General features: G+C 43.0%; 2 protein-coding genes across 4 annotated transcripts in view; one reads left to right on the top strand and one right to left on the bottom strand.

Annotated features, from left to right (window-relative positions):
* Nucleotides 1-19,984, top strand: part of LOC105200442 (delta-1-pyrroline-5-carboxylate synthase) — a 54,604-nt gene that overhangs the window by 18,661 nt on the left and 15,959 nt on the right. The gene's annotated exons all lie outside the window — the stretch shown is intronic.
* LOC105193512 (tyramine receptor 1) lies at nucleotides 187-18,910 on the bottom strand. 3 transcript variants are annotated; one of them, XR_005575232.1, is made up of 5 exons: nucleotides 18,645-18,910; nucleotides 8,160-8,329; nucleotides 4,746-4,971; nucleotides 1,673-3,286; nucleotides 187-1,562 (listed from the first exon to the last, which is right to left on the bottom strand). XR_005575232.1 is itself a non-coding variant. In XM_039451891.1 (4 exons), the coding sequence occupies exons 3-4, from the start codon at nucleotides 4,951-4,953 to the stop codon at nucleotides 2,052-2,054; spliced, it is 1,443 nt and encodes a 480-aa protein (XP_039307825.1). In that variant the 5' UTR covers nucleotides 4,954-4,971; nucleotides 8,160-8,329; nucleotides 18,645-18,910; the 3' UTR covers nucleotides 187-2,051. The 3 variants fall into 3 exon arrangements, 2 of the variants coding, with proteins under 2 accessions (XP_039307825.1, XP_025991529.1); XM_039451891.1 differs by having other exon boundaries at nucleotides 187-3,286; XM_026135744.2 differs by lacking the exon at nucleotides 4,746-4,971 and having other exon boundaries at nucleotides 187-3,286; nucleotides 18,645-18,903.

Raw genomic sequence — 19,984 nt, 5'->3', positions numbered from 1 at the left:
GGAGTTGTAACAGAGAGAAAAAGAGAGAGAGAAAGAGAGAGAGAGAGCCGTCATTATAATAAATAGCGGTGATTTGGGGAAACTCTTGTAGCGGTACGAGTGACGATATAATCGCGTGTCAACGCGTGAATACGTCGGCAGGCGGTTGAAAGTGTGCGACTTTATACGAGCTGCCGCGTGTGCGACTTTATACGGCCGCAGTCGCGACCGCCGCGTGTCGTAAAACCGCAGAGATTTCAAAGTCACGCCCCGCGAATAAACGACCGCCTCGGTGGTGACGAACGAATGCCTCCTTACGCTACGTGCCCCGCGCGCATCGGGGCTCTTGGGTTTACAGTACTATTATTAATTATTCACAACCGTAATACTTGCAATTGTTAACGTTCGGTGGACGTACGCGCGTCTACCGCGTGCGCCTACCTAGAAACGCACGTACGATATTATTTCTCCGTTTGTCTCGTTGGTAGAAGAAAAGCACACGTCCTCTTCTTTCGCCGACAGACGCGCGGTTACTCGACACACTCCACACGAAGAGAGACATTTCTTTTGCTCTCGCCGCCGCTGTTGCGTTGCGTTGCGTCGCGTCGCGTCGCGTCGCGTCGCTTCGTGACATCTCATCGCGGGAGGGAGACGGAAACTGTGCGCGCGACGAGAAAAGGAAATGACGATAGCTTCTCGCGAGAGACCTCCCCGATGACCTCGATTCCATTACACTGCCGGTATCGAGCATTATTGATCTAGCGATAAATCGCATTTACACGCTCCCGGGCGCTAAATTCAATCATTAATCATCTTCCAGCGCAGCTAGATTCATCATCGAAACCACGGAAGAGAGAAAATCCATATAGAGAGCCGACGATGCTTTACATAATGACATTCGCGGGGAAGGTGGTCGCGCCGGCCAACACAGGAAGCATAATTTCCTTTATCACTCCCGCGGAAAGTTTTCTTTCAACTTGAAAGCTCTCGAGGACCGGATTAGCGCGCGGCGCGGCAACGGCCTGGCTGCCAATCTTGATTGCAATGGGCTTCGTGCACTTCTCGAATGAAACCGTATCCATTTTCCCCCAACGTCTTCTCGGAATTCCTGATAAATTTTCAGGCAGGTTCCGACGATAAGTGCACATCGCTTCTCTCTCTCCCTCTCTCTCTGTCTCTCTCTCTCTCTCTCTCTCTCTCTCTCTCTCTTTCGGAGTCTCACGGCAATTCGTTATACCATCAGTTGAAAGAGATTTTCGAGATTCTTATGGCGTTCAACTTTTCGCGTTCCATAAAAAGGAAAAATTTACTTGGAAAGTTATATATAATAATTCACAACCTTGCGCAAGTATTTGATTCAGGGATCAAACACTAGGGATAAATTGGTTCTATCAATTGTAATAATGACCTTTGATCTTCCGCCGTTATGTCTGCTCGTGACGTCGAAATTGACGTATTTTTCCTCTCTTCCCTTTGATATAAATAACAGTGCGTTATCACGTGTTCCTTCAGTAGGGAATTATGGCCGTGTTTTCTTCATCGCTACTCATTGGAGTAACCGCTCGCGTTAACACGCTTGATACCTTAATTAGACGCGGTAATCGAAAATAAATTATCAAGTTTCGTGGGCGGGGGGAAGTTGGTAACTCGGCGGTAAAACGGTAGTAATCTTGCGAATTTGCTGGTAACTTACTTGCTCCAAGTCGTAGCTTCGCCATTTCGTAACTCGTCATCGTCATCTCTGTGTTGACTGCGCCAAGTTTTCACCGCGTGTACCGCGTAACGCGTAATGAGCTGCGCGCGAACGAGCGATCGGGGTATGCGAGACGTCTAAATTGCCGTTAATCGCGACGTATCGCCATCCCGACGCGCTTTTCCCGTGGACGAAGAACTTGATTCGAACGACTCCCGCTGGTTTTGCAGACGGAAGGCTCGGGTATACAGAAGTCGTGGCGTACAAGAGGCGATCGCCGCGAGATCGACGAGAGGGATTCGGATCTCCCCCTCTCCGCCAAAGCCCAAAGGGGGTGCCGATCGCGCGCCCCTGCGCGAAGGAACCGCGCGAGGAGAGCTCAGCGGATTCGCAGCAGCCGCCTGAACGCCCTTCTATAATCGAGATTGAAGATGGTATAAATGAGGGGGTTGAGAGCGCTGTTGACGTAGCCGAGCCACGTGATGAAGTAGACCACCCTCTCGGACGGGCAGCAGGCCGGGCAGAACGGCACGATGACGTACATGAGGAAGAAGGGCAGCCAGCAGACGACGAAGACGCCCATGATGACACCCAGGGTTCTCGCCGCGCGTCTCTCCTTCGACAAGGAGATCCGCTGTCGCTCCTCGATGAATTGGTAGACGGTCGAGGTGGTGGGAACGGCGTCGCTGGCGCCGCCGGCACCTCGTCTGGTGGAGGCGCTGGTGGGACGACGGTCGGTGTCGCCTATCGTCACTTCGGTCGGCTCGTCGTCGATCAGCGACGGCTTCGCCTGCAGCCGAGGCGTCGAGCGCTCATTGTGATTCGTCTCGGAGCTGACCGACTCCTCGGCGTCGTCGGTCTCGCGATGCCTGGTCGACTGCATCTGGCCGAGCCTGCTCTGCCGGGCTCGTTCCCGCAGCCTCCTGCGCGTCGCCAGGAAGATCTCCAGGTAGACCAGACTCATCAGCAGCAACGGAATGAAGAAGGAGCCCAGAGAGGAGTATATGACGTAACCTTGCCGTCTGGTGAGCTGACAGGGCGTGCCTGGCTCCAGTTCCTCCGGCCAGTCGTTCCAGCCGGCCAACGGCGGCGAGCTGATCGCGCCCGAGAGGATCCACACGCCGGCGATCGTCCCGAGGACTCGCTTGAGGGTGCGTTTCTGAGCGTAATTGATCGGGTCGGTGATGGCCCAGTAACGATCGAGCGCGATCGCGCATAAATTGAGGATACTGGCGGTGCAGCAGAGCACGTCGCACGTCAGCCACAGCTTGCACAGATGGATGCCGAAGATCCACTTGCCCAGCAGCAGGTAGGCTACGTTGAACGGCATCACGAGGATCGCCACCGCGAGATCGGCCACCGCCAGCGAGACGATGAAGAAGTTCTGGACGATCCGTAGCGGCCGATACGTGAAGACGCTTAGAATCACCAGCGCGTTGCCCAACACCGTCGCCAGCACGAGGAAGCCCAGGGTCAGCGTGGCTGCCACCGCCTCCCACGTCGGCAGATTCGAGCCCGTCTCCTCTTCCGGCACGCTGCAGCCTCCGACTTCGTAATCTTCCGACATCGTTCCGCTGGATTCTCCGCTCGAGTTCATGTCGTCCGGGATACCCTCTGCAAGTCAGATCGTTCACTGTCATTGCGAGTCGAAGCTTTTTATTTCTTCTGATCCTCCCTCTCTTTCCCTTTATACCGCAATTCACATGACTCTGATAGCTGTAGCTTGAGATATGCAAAAGTCAATCTACCTTGAGAAATTCAATGTTCGATAGGTGGAATATAAATTCCGTACAAAATCTCAGCTGTACTTGTCAAGACGTTTCGAGTAATCGCGATCGACGCGATCGCAAGGTATACATTCGAAATGTCGTTTCAAACGAAAATAAATACAGATTTTACGTTTCTTGTGCATGAAATCTTGTGCGGTTGTGGAAATCAGTTGGCATTCGCCAATCTAATTCGCTTATCTCACAAGTCAAACTTTTCGACCGGCAATAACAAGTTGAGTTACAGATGGAAATCACATCACCGTTAAAAAGAGAGATACGTATATGCGTGCCTCTCATACATACGCGCGTACGTGCGCGAAAGCGATTCAACTTTCGAAACGTTTGCAATTTTTTTTTCGCCGCCGAATACCATCGTGGTTTCGTATCAAAGTGAGTTTTGTCAAAATATTCAACAACAATTAAAACAAACATAAAAGGTGTATTCGTCTCATTCAGTTGGAGCCGTTTAAGGGAACATTTAACACTTTGAACTCGTCCATATCCAGCTCCATTTTTTCCTTTCACTAACTCGCTAACACTTTTATTCACCGAGAATTTAAATTTTGCATCACCCTGGTCAACAATCCCTGTAGATTTATCGTTCAATTTATTTTGATATATATTTTTGTGGTAAAGGTAATCGTACGCTGTCTGAATAAATGGACCCGTGGTCACAGAGTTAAGCAATCATCATTATTCATGTATATTTATGAAATATGCATATTTATGAAAATCAGATCGCACAGTTAGCTTTGAAAATGTAACAATAGGTAAAATCGTTAATGTTCCTAATAAATGGCAACATCAAGCATCCGTGCAGTGTGTGGCGCAGCCTTTTCTTCGTGTTACAAATTATCGGTTCGCAGATTGCAGCACCTATATTCGACCGCACGCACGAGGTATTATTTTCTGCACGAGAGCCTGCGGTAGGACTGAAAACGCGGAAAATGCTTCCACTTTCGTGCTCCGAGTGCTCCGGCCAAGTAGCCCGGCTTTGTCACGCTCTCGCGCGCGGAAACGTCGCGCGGGAAACGTCGCGTCGCCAATAAAAATATCGAGGGATTTAATACGCGCCGATACAATACCGTCACGGAGAAACGGTCAACGCGCGCCGAACGCCCCGCGATTTTCTCGTGCTTCTCGAATCGTTAAAGCCGCCTTCTCGATATCGAGAGAGAAAGAGAGAATCGCGGGACCGAGTTTCTTAAATCCGAGCTCTTCTTTTCCTTCGGCGAGAGAGATAACGATCGAAACGGGTCGCGCGGAATAACATTTTTCACGTTTTCTCACTTCCGCGTAATTACCACTTGGAAATCCGGGAAAACATCGCTCCCCCGTAGTAACTCCATTCTGTTTGCCGCTCGTCGTGTCAAAACCGTCGGGTACTTCATCATCCGAGGGTACTCGTAGTCTCTCGCTTTCTCCCTCCGTCCGTCTCATTTCTCCGACTGTCCCTGCCTCGGCTTCTGTACACCGACCAATTTCAAGTGCGAGAGAACTGTCAAACTTCATTATTACACACGTTCGCCCCTACGAGGTAAATATTGATTCAGTTAATGCCGAAAGGGGACGAATAAAGCGGCACGATACAGCAGGGGAGTGTTTTTCAATGAACGGCTTTTAATACTCGTCCCGGCGCGCGGCGCGGCGCAGCGCGAATCAGCGAACCGCAATACGCGAGGTGGAAAAAGGGAAAGAATTATATCGCGACTGTGAGAGATGTTAATCGTCAGAAAAAATCACGGTGGGAGAGAAGAGAAGAGAGCTTTCGGGAATCGGTCGGTGAAATATCCCGGTCCGGTTATTCGCAGTTAAAGCGGCGTATTTGATTAAAGCGATCACGGAACTTTCATAATACATAACATCGAGATCGGCTTTGTAAGCTTATCCGATTCCTATTTGATCGATTGCGCGCTGCGTCTCTCGTGCAAAGGCGCGTTCTTCGTTTCGTTGCTGCAGACATCTCTCGCTGCACAGCATGGTGCAGCCGTAGAAAGATGAGACGACCGGCTGATTTCAAATCGACAGTATTGTGTTCCACTTAGCCGCGCAATCGCGATCAATATCGTTTAAATTCACGCGCGGCGTTAATAGTAATGTGTTATTCAACACCCGCATTGCACAAATGCATCCCGTGCAAACGCATCCCGAATGTACCCACTGCCAGGAAATCGCCGCGTATACACGTACCTCTCGATATAATATTTAAAACTGTGCAAGAACTTGATAATCTGCACGCGACTGAGACGTCTCCGATGAGTGCGCCGAGTCGAAAGACTTTACAGATAATACAGACTATTTCACCGCGAAGTATTTCGAGCTGCAAAATGCACGTAATTCTGCGCGTAACAGTTCACCAGTGAAATTCGCTCGACTGTACATTACAAGTTTTCGTAAAAAAAAAAAAATAAAAAAAAAATAAAATAAAAGGAAAAAGAGGAACGAAGTTAGAGCTCGCACCGCCGACAGCGTCCATGACTGAACGCGCGTCGTCCCAAACAATTCGATTACAACTCCATCGCCAACGGGGTTTCGCACCTCCAACTGAATTACAAGCCTGAGCCATATAGGATCGCCATTTAGGAAAAATTGTGCCAGCGCGAGCGTCGAAATTTCCCTAAAACGTCATGCGGTCTGGCGTGAACGTGTCTCGCTTTTCGGACGCTTGGAATTTTCAGGGTAGAGTGTGTTAAAAGCGGTGGGTCGCGTTCAACCACCCACCGAATACACACACACACACACACACACAAATTGCCGTCCTTAAAATTCCGTGAGGTGTGGATTGAACGGGCGTTTCTGCATATTTTTCGTCGGTATCGCGTCACGTGAGATAAATTTCGCGCAATCAATAAATTCTATTTCACGTGCTGCAGCAGCGATACGGTATACGTAGCGTTACGCGACGCCGGCGCGGCGCGGTCTTACGCGTTGCCGCACAACGAGTATACTACGAGAGGGTGAACGTCAGACCACCCTGTGTTTCTCGAGCGGCAATTGTGTACACACGCGTTTCTCGCTAACATTTTTCGAATTGCGCATTGTCTCGCCAGAATGCATTTTTTGTTAAGGTAGGGGAAAAATCTTACCAAAGCAGTAACCGATTGAAACGCGCGCGCGCGCGCGCGCGCGTTGCTACACACGAGTTGTCTCGATCACTCACCGCAGCACTCACCTTAACTCGTTCTAACTTTTGGAAATGAAATTCACCACAATCGGAAATGGAAAACATCGAGATGGAAATGCTTAATAACGAGAGAAATATTTTCCCATTCATTTAATAAATATTTCCGATTCGCTTAATTTGTTGGATGGTTTAGCTCCGCTATTCATAGAATTTCAGTCTGCTTGAGCTTATAATACTGGAATATCCCAATTAAAGTGCGTCAACTGCAGTAACTCATAGTTGTTTCCGAGTTTTGATTAGAACGGGAAGTACAATCGATTCCAATTCCAAAGCTCAGTTTAAATAACATTTTGTGTATTATTATATTGTTGCATTGTTGTTCCGTGCTATTGATGACGCATGCTAAACCACACACCATAGTAATTTATTTAAAATTAAACGATCTCTCTTTATTATTTTTCAAAAAATATACATCTATTATTTATATTGTAGTATATAGGTATATTTTTTATTAAATAAATATGAAAAAAAAAGATTTATTTTATGTGGAACAAGGTACGCAAAATGTTGGCATTTCTTTGCACGTGCTTCCAATATTAAACGTAAACTCTCTGCTATGTTAATGCTTTGTTCTCAGCGAGCATAAAATAATAATTACCCACGCAAAAATGACTTCTCTCGTATTTCGAGCGCACTTGCGCATTCGCGCGAGCACAGCGAGCTCGTAACATTTTCCTATTAGGAACGCGACGACGGCATATTCCCACGCATTGACAAAAGGCTATTGATTTCATGAGTTTAACATGAGACAATAACAAACGGATAATAGTATTAGAATTATACGCGCGGCGTATTAGCGTGTATCGTTCACTTCATTAGTAAATCAAATGCTAACTCGTAATGTTCCGAGTGCGGGAGTATTAACAGCGGAATGCCGCGTGTGCCTCTGTGTCTCTCAATAGCAATCGATGAGGCGCAATTGGCATGAACGCGAAAGGGCACTTGTCGAATATTTCGAGCCTGTTCCGACATTAATCACGAATCGGGTCGTGGATTGTAAATCTCTGTCGTTTGCGTAATTAAAAAGTTATTTAATTTTCAATTTATATATGACCTAGCAATATTTACCACGGCAATATTTGAAAAATATTTTGTGTAACATGATGATACACGTTAGCTAGATTATCCTCCATATTTTTAATTAAACTGTGCAAATATACCGTCGAGTTGAACCTGTGAACTGCGAAAGTAATAAGCTTACACTAATAAACAAATTAATTTTAGAAGTTTTCGACCTATGAGATGATGGCGGATGGCGGATGGCGGATGGCGGATGGCGAATAGCGAATGGCGTCACGATAAATGTAATGATCGATAATTGTGACGAGACTAGCTGCGAAATCAAGGTGTAATTCGGAGCTTCAGAAGCAAGCCAGAAACCGGAAGGGAGTTTCTCCGGTTCTCCGGCAAAATACTTTAAGATAATTGCATTTGCCGAGCGAAGCGGCCTTAATTCTTAACCAACGAATTGTCTTTCGTCGCTCTCGAGAGCGACGATTTGTTAGGCAATCTCTCCGAATGACAAAGCACTTACTATTAAGTCCAGCGCTATGCGTCTGGTCTTTAATGCGAGAAACCGTCAGAGATACATTGCCCGTCACATCTTGGTTTCCGCGCGCCGCTTACGACGATCGACGATCGATCGGCTGATGCCAGCGAGAACCGTGGATCGACGTGGTCATCGGTATCCACGGATTACACCATCTGCAATGGAGAAACGAAATTATTTATACTGTGAAACTTTTCTCATAAATGCATCGAAATAAGTTTGTAATTGAATTGACATTTGATTATATGCAATATGCTGCCCTTAACGTGCAATGTACGGAATGCTTCTTTTCTCACCGATAGTGAGAAACTAAATTTCGCACAGATAGGTACACGAGAGCTAATTTTATGGCACCCTCTGTACCGCACTGCGTCATGCATCACTAATTTTTATATTATCATCGCGTCCCGCGATGTATATATATATGTGTGACAAATAAAAATAGAGTTACGTCGGTATCGTCGTAATACTCGTTTTACGCGGACGCGTAAAACGAGTATTACGATGATACCGAATAAAATGGAACGCGTAAATACGCGGCGAATGCTGCATCGAAAAGTTTGCCCGATCTTTTTTCCCCTGTGGACGACGAAGAGGACGTTTTACCCCGGTAAGGGAAAATTTAATTCGAGACTTAACCCAGTTTCGGAAGAATGTGCATGAGGATTTGCACATTACGTATACACGCTTTGCATTTGCAATAGGAAATTTATATTGTGTAAGCGAATACGGCAAATAGCGAACGGCGATTATATACAGACGCACCCTGTTTTGCAAAGTCCTCGGAAACACAGGGTGATAAAAGTTTCGTACGGATCCTGCGTGCTCCAAGTAAAATCGTGTTTATCTGTCCATACTCGCCGTTATAAAACGAAAGAGGAAAAGCTCCACTGTCGGAAATTTGAGTTATTGGTTGAACAAAGAAAACGATGAAAAGAAAAGTATTGTAAAAGCGTTTGTAACTTTTAACCTCAAATTACAGTATATCCGTCATAAATTTTTTTTACGTTTGCTACCTTTTTTTTACATTTGTAAAATATTTCTACAATATAACAGTACGTACTCATTAATTTTATACACCGTCAGAAAAACTGTTAAACGATGCTGGGATGCTAATGCATAAAAACTGAGTTTCTAAAAATAAGTGGAGATTCTCGTGCCATCTCGTTATCACGCCACAGCCGTGCTAAATTGATCTTTACGCTCACACATTCACGGCGCTATAACTTAATAAAGTAACGCGAGAAAGATTATAAAACAAATGAAGATTGCGCAATGTATTCTCGCTTCCAGCCATTAAAATAACAGCGCGAATATGTTGTAACCATTATACCGCAGTAGTGCGTGACATTATCGCCGCGATTTGCGCGACTGTACACACACAGGGACGGTTGTTGCGCGAGTAACAATAGTCGCTTTTAGCGGCTAAGGGGTTAAATCGACATTGCGGCGTAATCCACTGTGTGTTTCATCTGTAACAAACTTCCACTTTGGAAAATGTTCGATTTTCCGGAAGGAGGACAAGTGTCTGCGCGGATGAAGACTGAGAAAACAAAAGGGAGATTTAAATCGTATGACATGGTACGTCACTACCAAGTTTCTATCGCAAAATGAAATTTCGACGCTGAAACTCGACAAAAATAGAAACGCGCTTATAAGAGATGTCGAATCTTCCCGAGAAAAGTACAGTGGTTGAGAGATAAAACATATTGCGTGGTGTATTATTCAATAATAAGTTCGAGGATACGCTTTTGATAAGGGGGGAGGTCTGGATTTAAATTTAATTCGCGATTCATGTCTTACACTGTTGTCTTGATAGAAAGTAATGTATAATTTTATTTTTAAAAATCCCTTTACACGAAGACTTTTAAACAAGAGGGGAAAAAGGTACCGAATAAGTACGAAAGAGAATGAAGAATTATTAAGATAAGATTGACGTAAGAAAGAAAAATAAATGGAAAACAATGTTACAAACGCATTGCAAAACGTATACATTTTATATTTGTGTTAAAATCAGTCATTGCTTAAATTTTTGCTTTGAATTTTTAACACATCCGAGTGTTAATTTAACCTAACGTACAATTGTTATTTTGTGTTAAACTGATTTTCAAGACATTTCTTGCTGTTAAAAAGTAACATAATTTATTTATGGGTAAACAAACAAATAATGTAATTGTCAAACATAAATTCTTAGATAAATGAATATAAAATATACGTGTCAATATACAGAATGTTAACTTTACTGAAGAAATATGCTTCCACTCTGTCTCTAACGTGTATCAAAATGTTACACGTTTCGTATTAGTTTTTTTACACGACATTTATGTCACTTTATAGCACATTTATCTTATGTTAAATTAACAGAAAAATTTGAGTGGACATGCGATATATGATTAATTTTTCAATCGTGTACGAATGAGAGGAAAAAATAGATATCTACATTGTTCCCCTCGTAAATTCGTCTCCTATTTATTATTCCAGTAGAATCTCAAACTCACCACTCACCGAATTGGCATATCGATTCCTACGGGAATTCATCTCTCAATCGAATTTGCTCGTAAATGCACGCAAGAGATAGCAGACTAGCGATTGACCCGACTGAAATTTATGATCTCGAGCGCCCTACGAAATGATCGAAAATAGTCTTTGGATGTTCATGTAAAATGCAGCGCATAAGATTTCGCCAGTGAACGCGAGGGAAATGAAACGAGGAGCAAATAGATATCAACGCTAGGTTACTTTAATAGCGGATAGTTTTAAACGTTAAGTACTTTCTCATTACTTCTAAATAAGCCGGCTTTCGTCGAGTCGTTCCAAGTTTAAGCCACGTGTTCTAATCGCTTCGCATCAAGCGGCTAGTTCTACGGAGTAATTGTAAGTTGGGCCTTAATCACTTCGTTATGTGACACATGTCACTTGTGCAATAAAGAGCTTCAATTTCGGATCGATTGAACTCCCCTACTTTCGCTCCCTCCTTCGTCGCAACTGCGTTGCCGCCGCCGCCACGATATTACACCATTTTCTACAATTTCTGCTGCAAGTAATTTAGCTGCATGACAAGAATTCAAGAGTATGAGAAATGTGTTTGACTGGTACAAATCACAGAAGTGTAGGACATTCCTAGGAAGCTCACTGTGCCCGCTGTGCATGCATCGTCGAATGTATTTTCGGGATCACATTTTACGGAACGAGTTTTGCACAATGAAAAGAAGAATTGGACGGGATATTATCGTGCCGCGTATATAACTGCATTCCGTCGTGTATTTTCCTTGCCAGATTTCGCTGATGGATCTTCCTCGTAGGGAAATTGCTGTTCGCTCTGAGGAAGCTTATTTCGCTGATCTATCTTCTGCGCACAAAGGTAGCGAGGATATAAGCAGCTGCTTAAAAGCCTCGAAGCTTTCATAAATTTAAATTCCGAAGGGGTCTAGCTGAATCAAAAGCGTCCGCGAGATACCGTATGCACGCGTACGTTCTTTCTACCAACGAATTTTATTTTTCTTGCCCCGGTATAACTTTTCCAACTTTAATTATAACACGCGCAATATCAACTGTTTAAAAACGCGAGTGCTCCGCGTGCAACGCCATACGCTCGCACCGCTCACTGTATTTAATTTTGATATTTGCGCAAATCAGATATTCTTCCAGTTACACTGCAAAGTTTTGCATCACAGTACCACGAAAAACTTTGCGGTCACGCAGATCTTACTGCGCCAGATCTTACTGCGCACTTTTTGTTCCTGAGCGAATTCATTCGGATACAACGCAATAGAAACGTACGAAAATTTAATTTCTAACTTATTTATTCCAAGTTGATTTTCTCCCTCTTTTTTTTTTTTTTTTGGAAAGCAAATAAGAGGAAAAAATGAGTAAAATTGAAACTACTTTTCTCTCCGCCCTGTCATCATATTGAAAATATGCATGCGATATTAAGGATCCTACTTCAGGTGAAAACCACAAGTCCACTAATTAAAAAAAAATCAACGTTTTTACTTTCAGATTAATAGTATGACTTCTACCGTGCATATCGTTGACTGTGCTCGCGGTGCAGACCTAATTTCGCTGCCACATTGGATTGTGTTATTTTATTGAAATAAAAATAGAATTGAAAAAAATGCGTTTACTCTGAACGTAGTTTTATATGATATATCAGTTTTTAATTGTATCTTAAAAAATGTCCAATTATACGTTCCTAAATTCCTATATAGTCTTTCGAGAGCAGAAAACCCTCTTAAAAGAAAAAGAATAATCACATTATTATTTATGATAAGACAGTTCTATCCGATTCTGAATTCTAATATGACGAATGATTACATAGAGCTCCAAGCGAAGATCAAAAGTGCCGACGCGAAATGAACTCACTGGTTATACTGTAGTTTCACTGCAAAACGCAAAATTGGGAGGTCATAATTTATACGAATAAAGTAACTTAGTTATAATAAGTTACTTTCAATTCTTCGCGCACTCAACCGCGAGGAACTTTACCTTAATAATTTTCGGCGCGTACGTACGTAATTGGACTTTTGCCGCCAAGTTGAAAGTTATATCGATCCCCCCACCCTCCCCCCGTCCCCTCTCTTTACGCCCCAAGACCCGGTTCTTCGACGGATCATATATAAAATTACGTGGCAGTATTTCGGCTGAATCAGGTCGCCTAATTCTCATGAAGTATATGATAAATATATACGTTCTCATGAAGTATATGATAAATATATACGCTAACGTGTAAACAGAGCATAAAGATACAAATTGCTAACAAAAGTGGAAATTAAATTTGGAGAAGGACGAGCGAAAGAAGTTGAGAAGTTGTACAATTCAACTTGTGTACCAAGAGACTATAGTGTGATCGCAGCTTTACCGTCATATCAACGACATCGTTTGTAAGCATCTTAAGCAAACCCGGGTGCCGCCAGTGTCTCGAAAACTCGAAGCGTATCGTAAGGCGAGAGGTGATTTCATAGAACGAGGATAATCGGTGAGAAAAAGAAAAGCGAAAGTTTTCTCGTTTGAAATTTCGATAGTTTTCCTACGAAACTCTCATATTATCATTTTTACAGCGATAAAAAGAACCATAGCGTAGCGGATATCATTGTGCGAACTTCTTAACAGCCCTTCGTATCTGTTGCCGTTATCATGTCTCTCTTTTACGGCGTCTGTGTAACTGTAATCGCGCATCGCTGCAAACAATGCTTAACAGTTTGCTTAACAGCAAAAATTCATAACAGTTGCGTGGACAAGCTACTTCTCTACGCGAGTTTGTACATCTTCCAGTTAATTGCGCGTAACTTTGCATGGGCTTTGTGAATTTACTCCTCATTTAACACGTTCCGATGCCCCAATGATCAGCGCTGTGGCACATCTAATTACAATGTATATATAAACTATCAATTTTCAATTATGAAAATGCATCATTGAAATAATTGTGATCGACATTCCTAACGTTCTTGCGACTCGCGGACATGTGTAATCACGCGAATTAAACGTGTAGTAGAATTTATTTAGAAAATATCCTAATGGTGGCAGATTTCACTCACGTTAATTAAATTGTACGTCGAAGCTTGGTTACGAATTTCAACAAAATTACAAAGTTAAAGTGGTAAAGAGGCATGAAGCATCAGCTGTGAAAGGGAATGTTTTCACGAGGATACATGACAGTTGTTGGAACAAACTAAATAGTTTTCACGGAGTTTCTAGATTTCCGGGTAAATTGTATAAAACTTTCAGTAACACGCATTTATGTTAATGAAATCTCAATCTACCTATTTATTCTTTATCTGCATTAGTAATTACCAACAAATTTAAAGATACTAACAATAAGTTTACTCGAGATCTAACGTTCTTTTCTTCTTTATCACTTAATTATACTCAAGAATATGGCATAAAATCAGTTTTTAAAATTATTTCTATCATCGTGTCACAAGTAAAACAGTTATTATAGCCGATCGTTTGGACGGAAATGTGTAGATAAATGAAACGAACAATTAGGATCCCTCGTCAATTCCTGATGAAGCAGAGACGTGACACCTCAAAGTGTCTTGTCAAAGAGATCAATTCTAGATCCATTATCACAATGGACAAGCTGTTCGTGTGCCACACATAAAAAGTCAAGTGACGGACACTAGATATAACGAAAAAATTCTTAGGATAAAAAGAAATTCCTTCAAAGGACTATCGTTACATGAAAAAAGTCATTTTTTATTATACGTCGGATAGCGAAGTATTTAGGTTACCGTATAAAAAAATCATTTAAAATAAAGATCAATAATAAAATTAACCGACATATAAATGATAATCATGTGAATTTTGATACATGTATTGAAAAATGTATTCTAGACTGCGGAGAGAGAAAATCTAATTCTTGACCAAATTATTTGTACAAGCAGAATCAAGTGGTAATGAATTGATCGTTAAAACAGTGATCGAGCAAACTGAGTCGCACGGCAGAATTTTTAGCTATGTGCACTTATTATCCCATTGGAGACTCTCTCGGTCTCTTCGATCGAGAATTTATAATTCAACGTCACAATTTTACGATAAAATTATCTCCGCGAGAACTTTATTTTCTTTTTAATATCAGAATTATTCTCAAACGCCAAGTCAAAGTAGAAAAAGTTGGGCGCGGTTTAGTGCTCAATTAATTTTAATTATAATTACTCGCCTTTTTTTCAATAAATAACGCGATCGTAGCTATGTGCTGTATTTTACGGTATTTTCAATCAGCATTATCACAATGTTTCTTCACTGATGTCCGTTACGGAATTTAAAAAAATAGTGACATTTATTGAGCGATCGTATTTATAAATGAAAATGTATAACGTCATTTCGGATCGCATGAAACGTTTCAATTTAAGATGTAATAATATAAAAGGTTTTATTCATTTTTGTCAATGTGACGATATTAATAAAATTAAACTCATTTCTGTGTATTCCAATAGTAACAAATCCGTGTCCAAAAAAGGAATCGTAATCAATGTAATAATAACTTTTCTTTACCAGAAGCAGCCTTTGACAGTATCCGAAAGATGATTCAATTCGGTCTTGGAGGATAATTTTTATAATTTACGTTTTACTACTGGACACCGCGGTGCATTTATTAATTTTTAAACGAAGCGTTGGCTAATATTGAAAATAATTAAATATATTTACATTCATTTTATGTTATATATATATATATATATATATATATATATATATATATATATAACGAAGGAGAAATGCAATGGAACAGACATTTTCGATCTCGAGCAAAAACTTGTATTACATTTGACGATGGACAATCCATTATCGCGTCAGAGTAATTTTCAATTTATCAACGGCCACACTAACTGGTACTCGTGCTGGTAGTATTATACAGAAGAGATCCCGCATGAGTGCGATGGACAACTTGCTTCCGGTCAATCTATTACTGCCGCCCTATATACCGCGCATCAGTACCTTCAGCAATTTGAAAGAGCATCCCCTAATCGATCGCGATATCCCGACCCTATCACGTATAGGTATAAATAGTGAAAAAAATTCGTTGGAGTTTTCTTCGCGAAAACCAGACAGAAGACGTGTCGTTAATTAGATTTCGCGTAAGGAGCTATAATCCTTTCGCTAGCTGATCTTCCTTATCCTCATTTTCTTATGCACCAAACTAAACCGTACTTTCCTTCTGAATGTACAAGCAGAGTTTTAAAACGCCTCACATGAAGAATTCCCTTTCTGATGCGTGAATTAATAAATAGATGAAAAATTTAGCATGTGGAGTATTTTCGCCGGACGCAGGATACATTTAGTAGCTTAAATTACGCGGTCGTTTATTAATAAAGCTTAACGGAGCCGAGAATTTAAACGAGATACAAAATTATTCCACACATTTCGATATGCCTCGTTCGCAGGCCGATGATGGAAATGCGAATATTTTAAAATTCGTTATTTTTATGAATTAGGTACAATTTCGCAATTCGATTTGATTCACATGGTTTAAACAAGATTTCCGACACCTATTTCCCGTTAGTACGCAGCAATCTTTCTCGTCTCAAAAAAATAAAAAAAAAAGATAAAAAATAAAAAAAAATAAAGCGTGCAAAGATTTTTCGCAATCTCGCGATTCGATAGTCGGCGGGGCGTTCCTCGATCGAGTGCGTCCACGCGATTCCGTATCGCGCGGGGCAGTATCGGGGTAGTATCGGTAGCGATTTTAAAGAACGACTCGCTAAGCGATATTTACGCGTCTCCGACGAGTGCTCCTACACGATCAGTTATTTATAAAGCCATTCACGATAATCAATAACCTATGCCTCTCTTTCCTATGCGGCGAAAATTCACTAACGTGCCAAGCGCACGTCGAGCATCTCCGTCGCCGTGGAGCGCGCGCCTCGTCATTGTAATGGACCTAAAAAGTGTCGCAATCGAATTACGGCATATAAAGATGAAATATCCGCGCTCGTACGCGAATAAATCTGCACGGATTACAATTTTTTTATCTGATGTGCACGCGACGTAACGCGTATTCATAGACACGTACACCGCCCACTCAAATATTTATAAACAATTGTAAATAACATTTCGACGGTAAAGAACAAATGACACGTCTGACAACAGGCATTTCGCGAAAAGATGTAAATGTGAACAAAAAAATAGAGGAAAACGAATCGTAAAAATAAAATAACGGATACCGTTCTCGTAAAAAAAAAGAAGCAGAATTTAATTGAAATACTAATTTGAATTTATTCCGTTTTATTCATTAGCCTAGTTTATTCATTAAAACTGTAATCAACGATCTAAGTTTATAAAATATAGGCTTTATGTAAACTCTGTACTAATAAATAATTAAAAAAAAAATAGAGAACAGCGCAAACGAGATTTCGAAACGCAAACCTTGCAAAAATTACACACATAAATTGCATGTCTGTTGTGTATATTTAAAATAATTTTTTTATTTATTTGAACATATAATTTCCGTTAAAAATCTAAAATATTTTTCGGTTACTCTCGCTTTAATTGTTATACTTAAATACTATAAAATTATAAAAAATGCTATATACGCTTTATAATTCAAATGTTTTAAAACAGTCGTTAGTAAATTTAGTAATTGGTCCGCGACTTTACATTTTGTTAGTAAATAATTCGAGTATGTCAGGAAATCCATTAACGTTTAAACATCCATTAACGTTTAAAATTCGTCATCTTTCGCGGCAAATATAGTAATAAGTTTTTACGTTAAAAACTATTCTCGACACGTAGCGATAGCATTTTTATTCGATTACTTTCACGAAAGAAAACGTTGAAAAATATGTGAATAACATCGTGCGGAGGAGAGGATGGCACGGACCAAAGTGTGTCTGGCTGAAGATACGCTCTAACTACTTTCTTAGCTGAGAAGGAACATCAACGTTCGCGCTATAACCGTCGCGTAAAAGCTCTCACGAGGCGCGTAACACTTCTACGTCCCGGGTGTATACTCGGAACACTCCCCTAACATTTGCCGAATTAAACGATCATTTCGACAATCGCGGCGAGAGAATGGACACGCGGGGAAAAATTGATTCGACATCGAGAAAGACTCGTCTTTCATCGGCAGACGACAAACCGTTCTCGTGTTCGATCGTGCCATCACAGGACGGTTCAACGATAAAACTGTTGAAACTACACGAGTCGAATTTGCACAGTCCTCTGGATCATAGTCTTTTCGAAGGTCAAAAAAAATCCAAGATAAACAAAGTCAATTCATCTCGATGCAATTGGTCTTGGAGCATTCTCTAGAGAAACGACTCGCTCGCGATCGCTCGGCGAACGAGGCAAAGTACACCAATTTATGGCACCGTCTGAAGTCGCGGGTATAGATTGCTAGCGGTGAGATCGTGGTATTCTCCAAGGAAATAATAGGGCAAATTACAAAGGGACGAAGACCCGTTTTCCCTCGTCACCTACCTACCTACCAACCTACCAACCAACCAACCAACCTACCTACCTACCTACCTACCTACCTACCTACCTACCTACCTACCTACCTATCTACCTACCTACCTACCCCGGGCGATCTCTCGTGCTACGGAATGGATCGGACGGAGATTCGCGGCGAAACTCGCGGGAATACATGTCCTCTCCAAAGCGACTATACGCGTCTTATTCGCGCGAATGACTTTCGATCGCTCACAAGAGATGCCGAAGATTCCGACCGGGAGATCGCGTAAGACACTCGAGAACTTTCATGGAGCATGCATCGCGTGCAGCAATCTCTCACACTCTCTTTCTCTCTCGCGACGATCATCGCCGCGTCCGATGGTCCGATGGTCCGAGCGTCCGAGATCAGTGCTCTCGCTTCGCGCGCGTATGCGAATAGAAGCGGAGTGGATCGCTTTCGCGATCCTGCGATCGTCGCGGTGGCGCTTGCGAAACAACTCGTCCGCGCGAGAGCTCGCCGTGGACACCCCCGTTTATGCGTTCGCCACGCTTCGCCGAACGTTAATCTCCTCTCTCGCGTACCTGAGATCGGTCGATCGGTGGCGCAGGGCGCGGCGGCATCGTCCCGTCGCAGCGCGGCGCCGTTCGACGAGCACTGAGCAGCTATTCTGCGCCAACCCGGTTGCGTCGACGTCGAAAAGACGCGAACGCGTACTCACTTTCTCTCTCTCTCGCTCTCGCTCTCGCGTCACCCTTTCACCCCCGTGCACCGCGCTACCCCGCCACCGGACCTTCTTTCTCTCGATCAGCCACCGCGCGCGCGGCCTACCCTCCCTGTTTCTCTCTCTCTCTCTCTCTCTTTCTCTCTCTCTCTCACCAGGTATCCGCAGCTTCCCACGGTCCTCCCTTTCTCTCTCTCTCTCTCTTTCTCTTTCTCTCCCTCCGACGCTCTCCCACGCTCTCTCGCTACGACTGACGACGCCAGCCGCCACCGCGCGTCCGCTCCTCGTTTGAGCGCACCGCCGTTTTGCGCAGGCTTCCGTCGAACGCGAGAAATTCTCTCTCCCTCTCCCTCCCCCTCTCCTCTCTCCTCTCTCCTCTCTCTTTCTCTCGTTTTTTTTCATCGGAGAACGGAGAAGGAGGACGCGATCCGGAGGAAAGGGTAAAAACGAGATAGTTGAGGGGATGTTACTCGCTAGCGCGCGAGAGGAGGATGAAAGAAAGGGAGGAGGTGTTTTGTTAAAACGCGCGTCGTGCGCGCCTACGTCGCTTGACACCTGTCTCTTTCCTCTCTCCCACTCTTGCCGTATACGATATCATTCCGCAGGTGCAGAAACTTCTTGTCGGATGTCGTTAACCTCACGCCCGCTCGTCCGATCATCGTTTCTTTCTTTTTTTCCTTTCATTGGCAGCTCGCGAGTCGCGCGTTTTGTTCGCCGATCTTGTTACGCCGCGCGGTTCATTCCATTCGGTAAGGGCTTACTCGCGCTAAAGAGGGAAATGCGCGCACGGTGCGACCATTTTTCGTGCTGGAGCCCCGTGCGGGCTTTCTTATCTGGTTAGCTTTAATTACTCGGCATGATGGGAAGCTGAATCTAAACGAGAATGTGTTATCTTTATTGCCAAATATATAACGATGCGCCGCGGGTCGTATGCCGGTATGAAGGCCACTTGTACGAAACTTTTGCCTACTTTTAAGGAGATTTATCAGGAGTAAAAATTTAATTACACTCTACCTTTTTCCTTCTCTCGACCTTTTAATAGTCAGCATTAAGATCACATTTTTGTATTTGACATTTAAATTGAGATTCTGAAAGCAACTTCTCTCTCCCGTTATCTGATTCTGGAGAATATGTATATCATTTCATAAAATTTCTAACTTTATAAATGACACAGGAGATAAGGATTATACTTTCAAGTAT

This window comes from Solenopsis invicta, chromosome 7 (genome assembly GCF_016802725.1).
Source record: "Solenopsis invicta isolate M01_SB chromosome 7, UNIL_Sinv_3.0, whole genome shotgun sequence".
NCBI lineage: Eukaryota > Metazoa > Arthropoda > Insecta > Hymenoptera > Formicidae > Solenopsis > Solenopsis invicta.
Note: the sequence above shows the minus strand (reverse complement) of the source record. Positions and strands in the feature narration are given on the sequence as shown.

What these genes read in the sequence shown, in the direction of transcription:
- LOC105193512 (XM_039451891.1), bottom strand. Translation starts at nt 4,953, where the DNA reads ATGAAGTTTGACAGTTCTCTCGCACTTGAAATTGGTCGGTGTACAGAA. An exon ending in TTTTCCCGGATTTCCAAGTG is followed by an intron (nt 3,287 to 4,745) that starts GTAATTACGCGG and finishes TCTGACTTGCAG; the next exon opens with AGGGTATCCCGGACGACATG.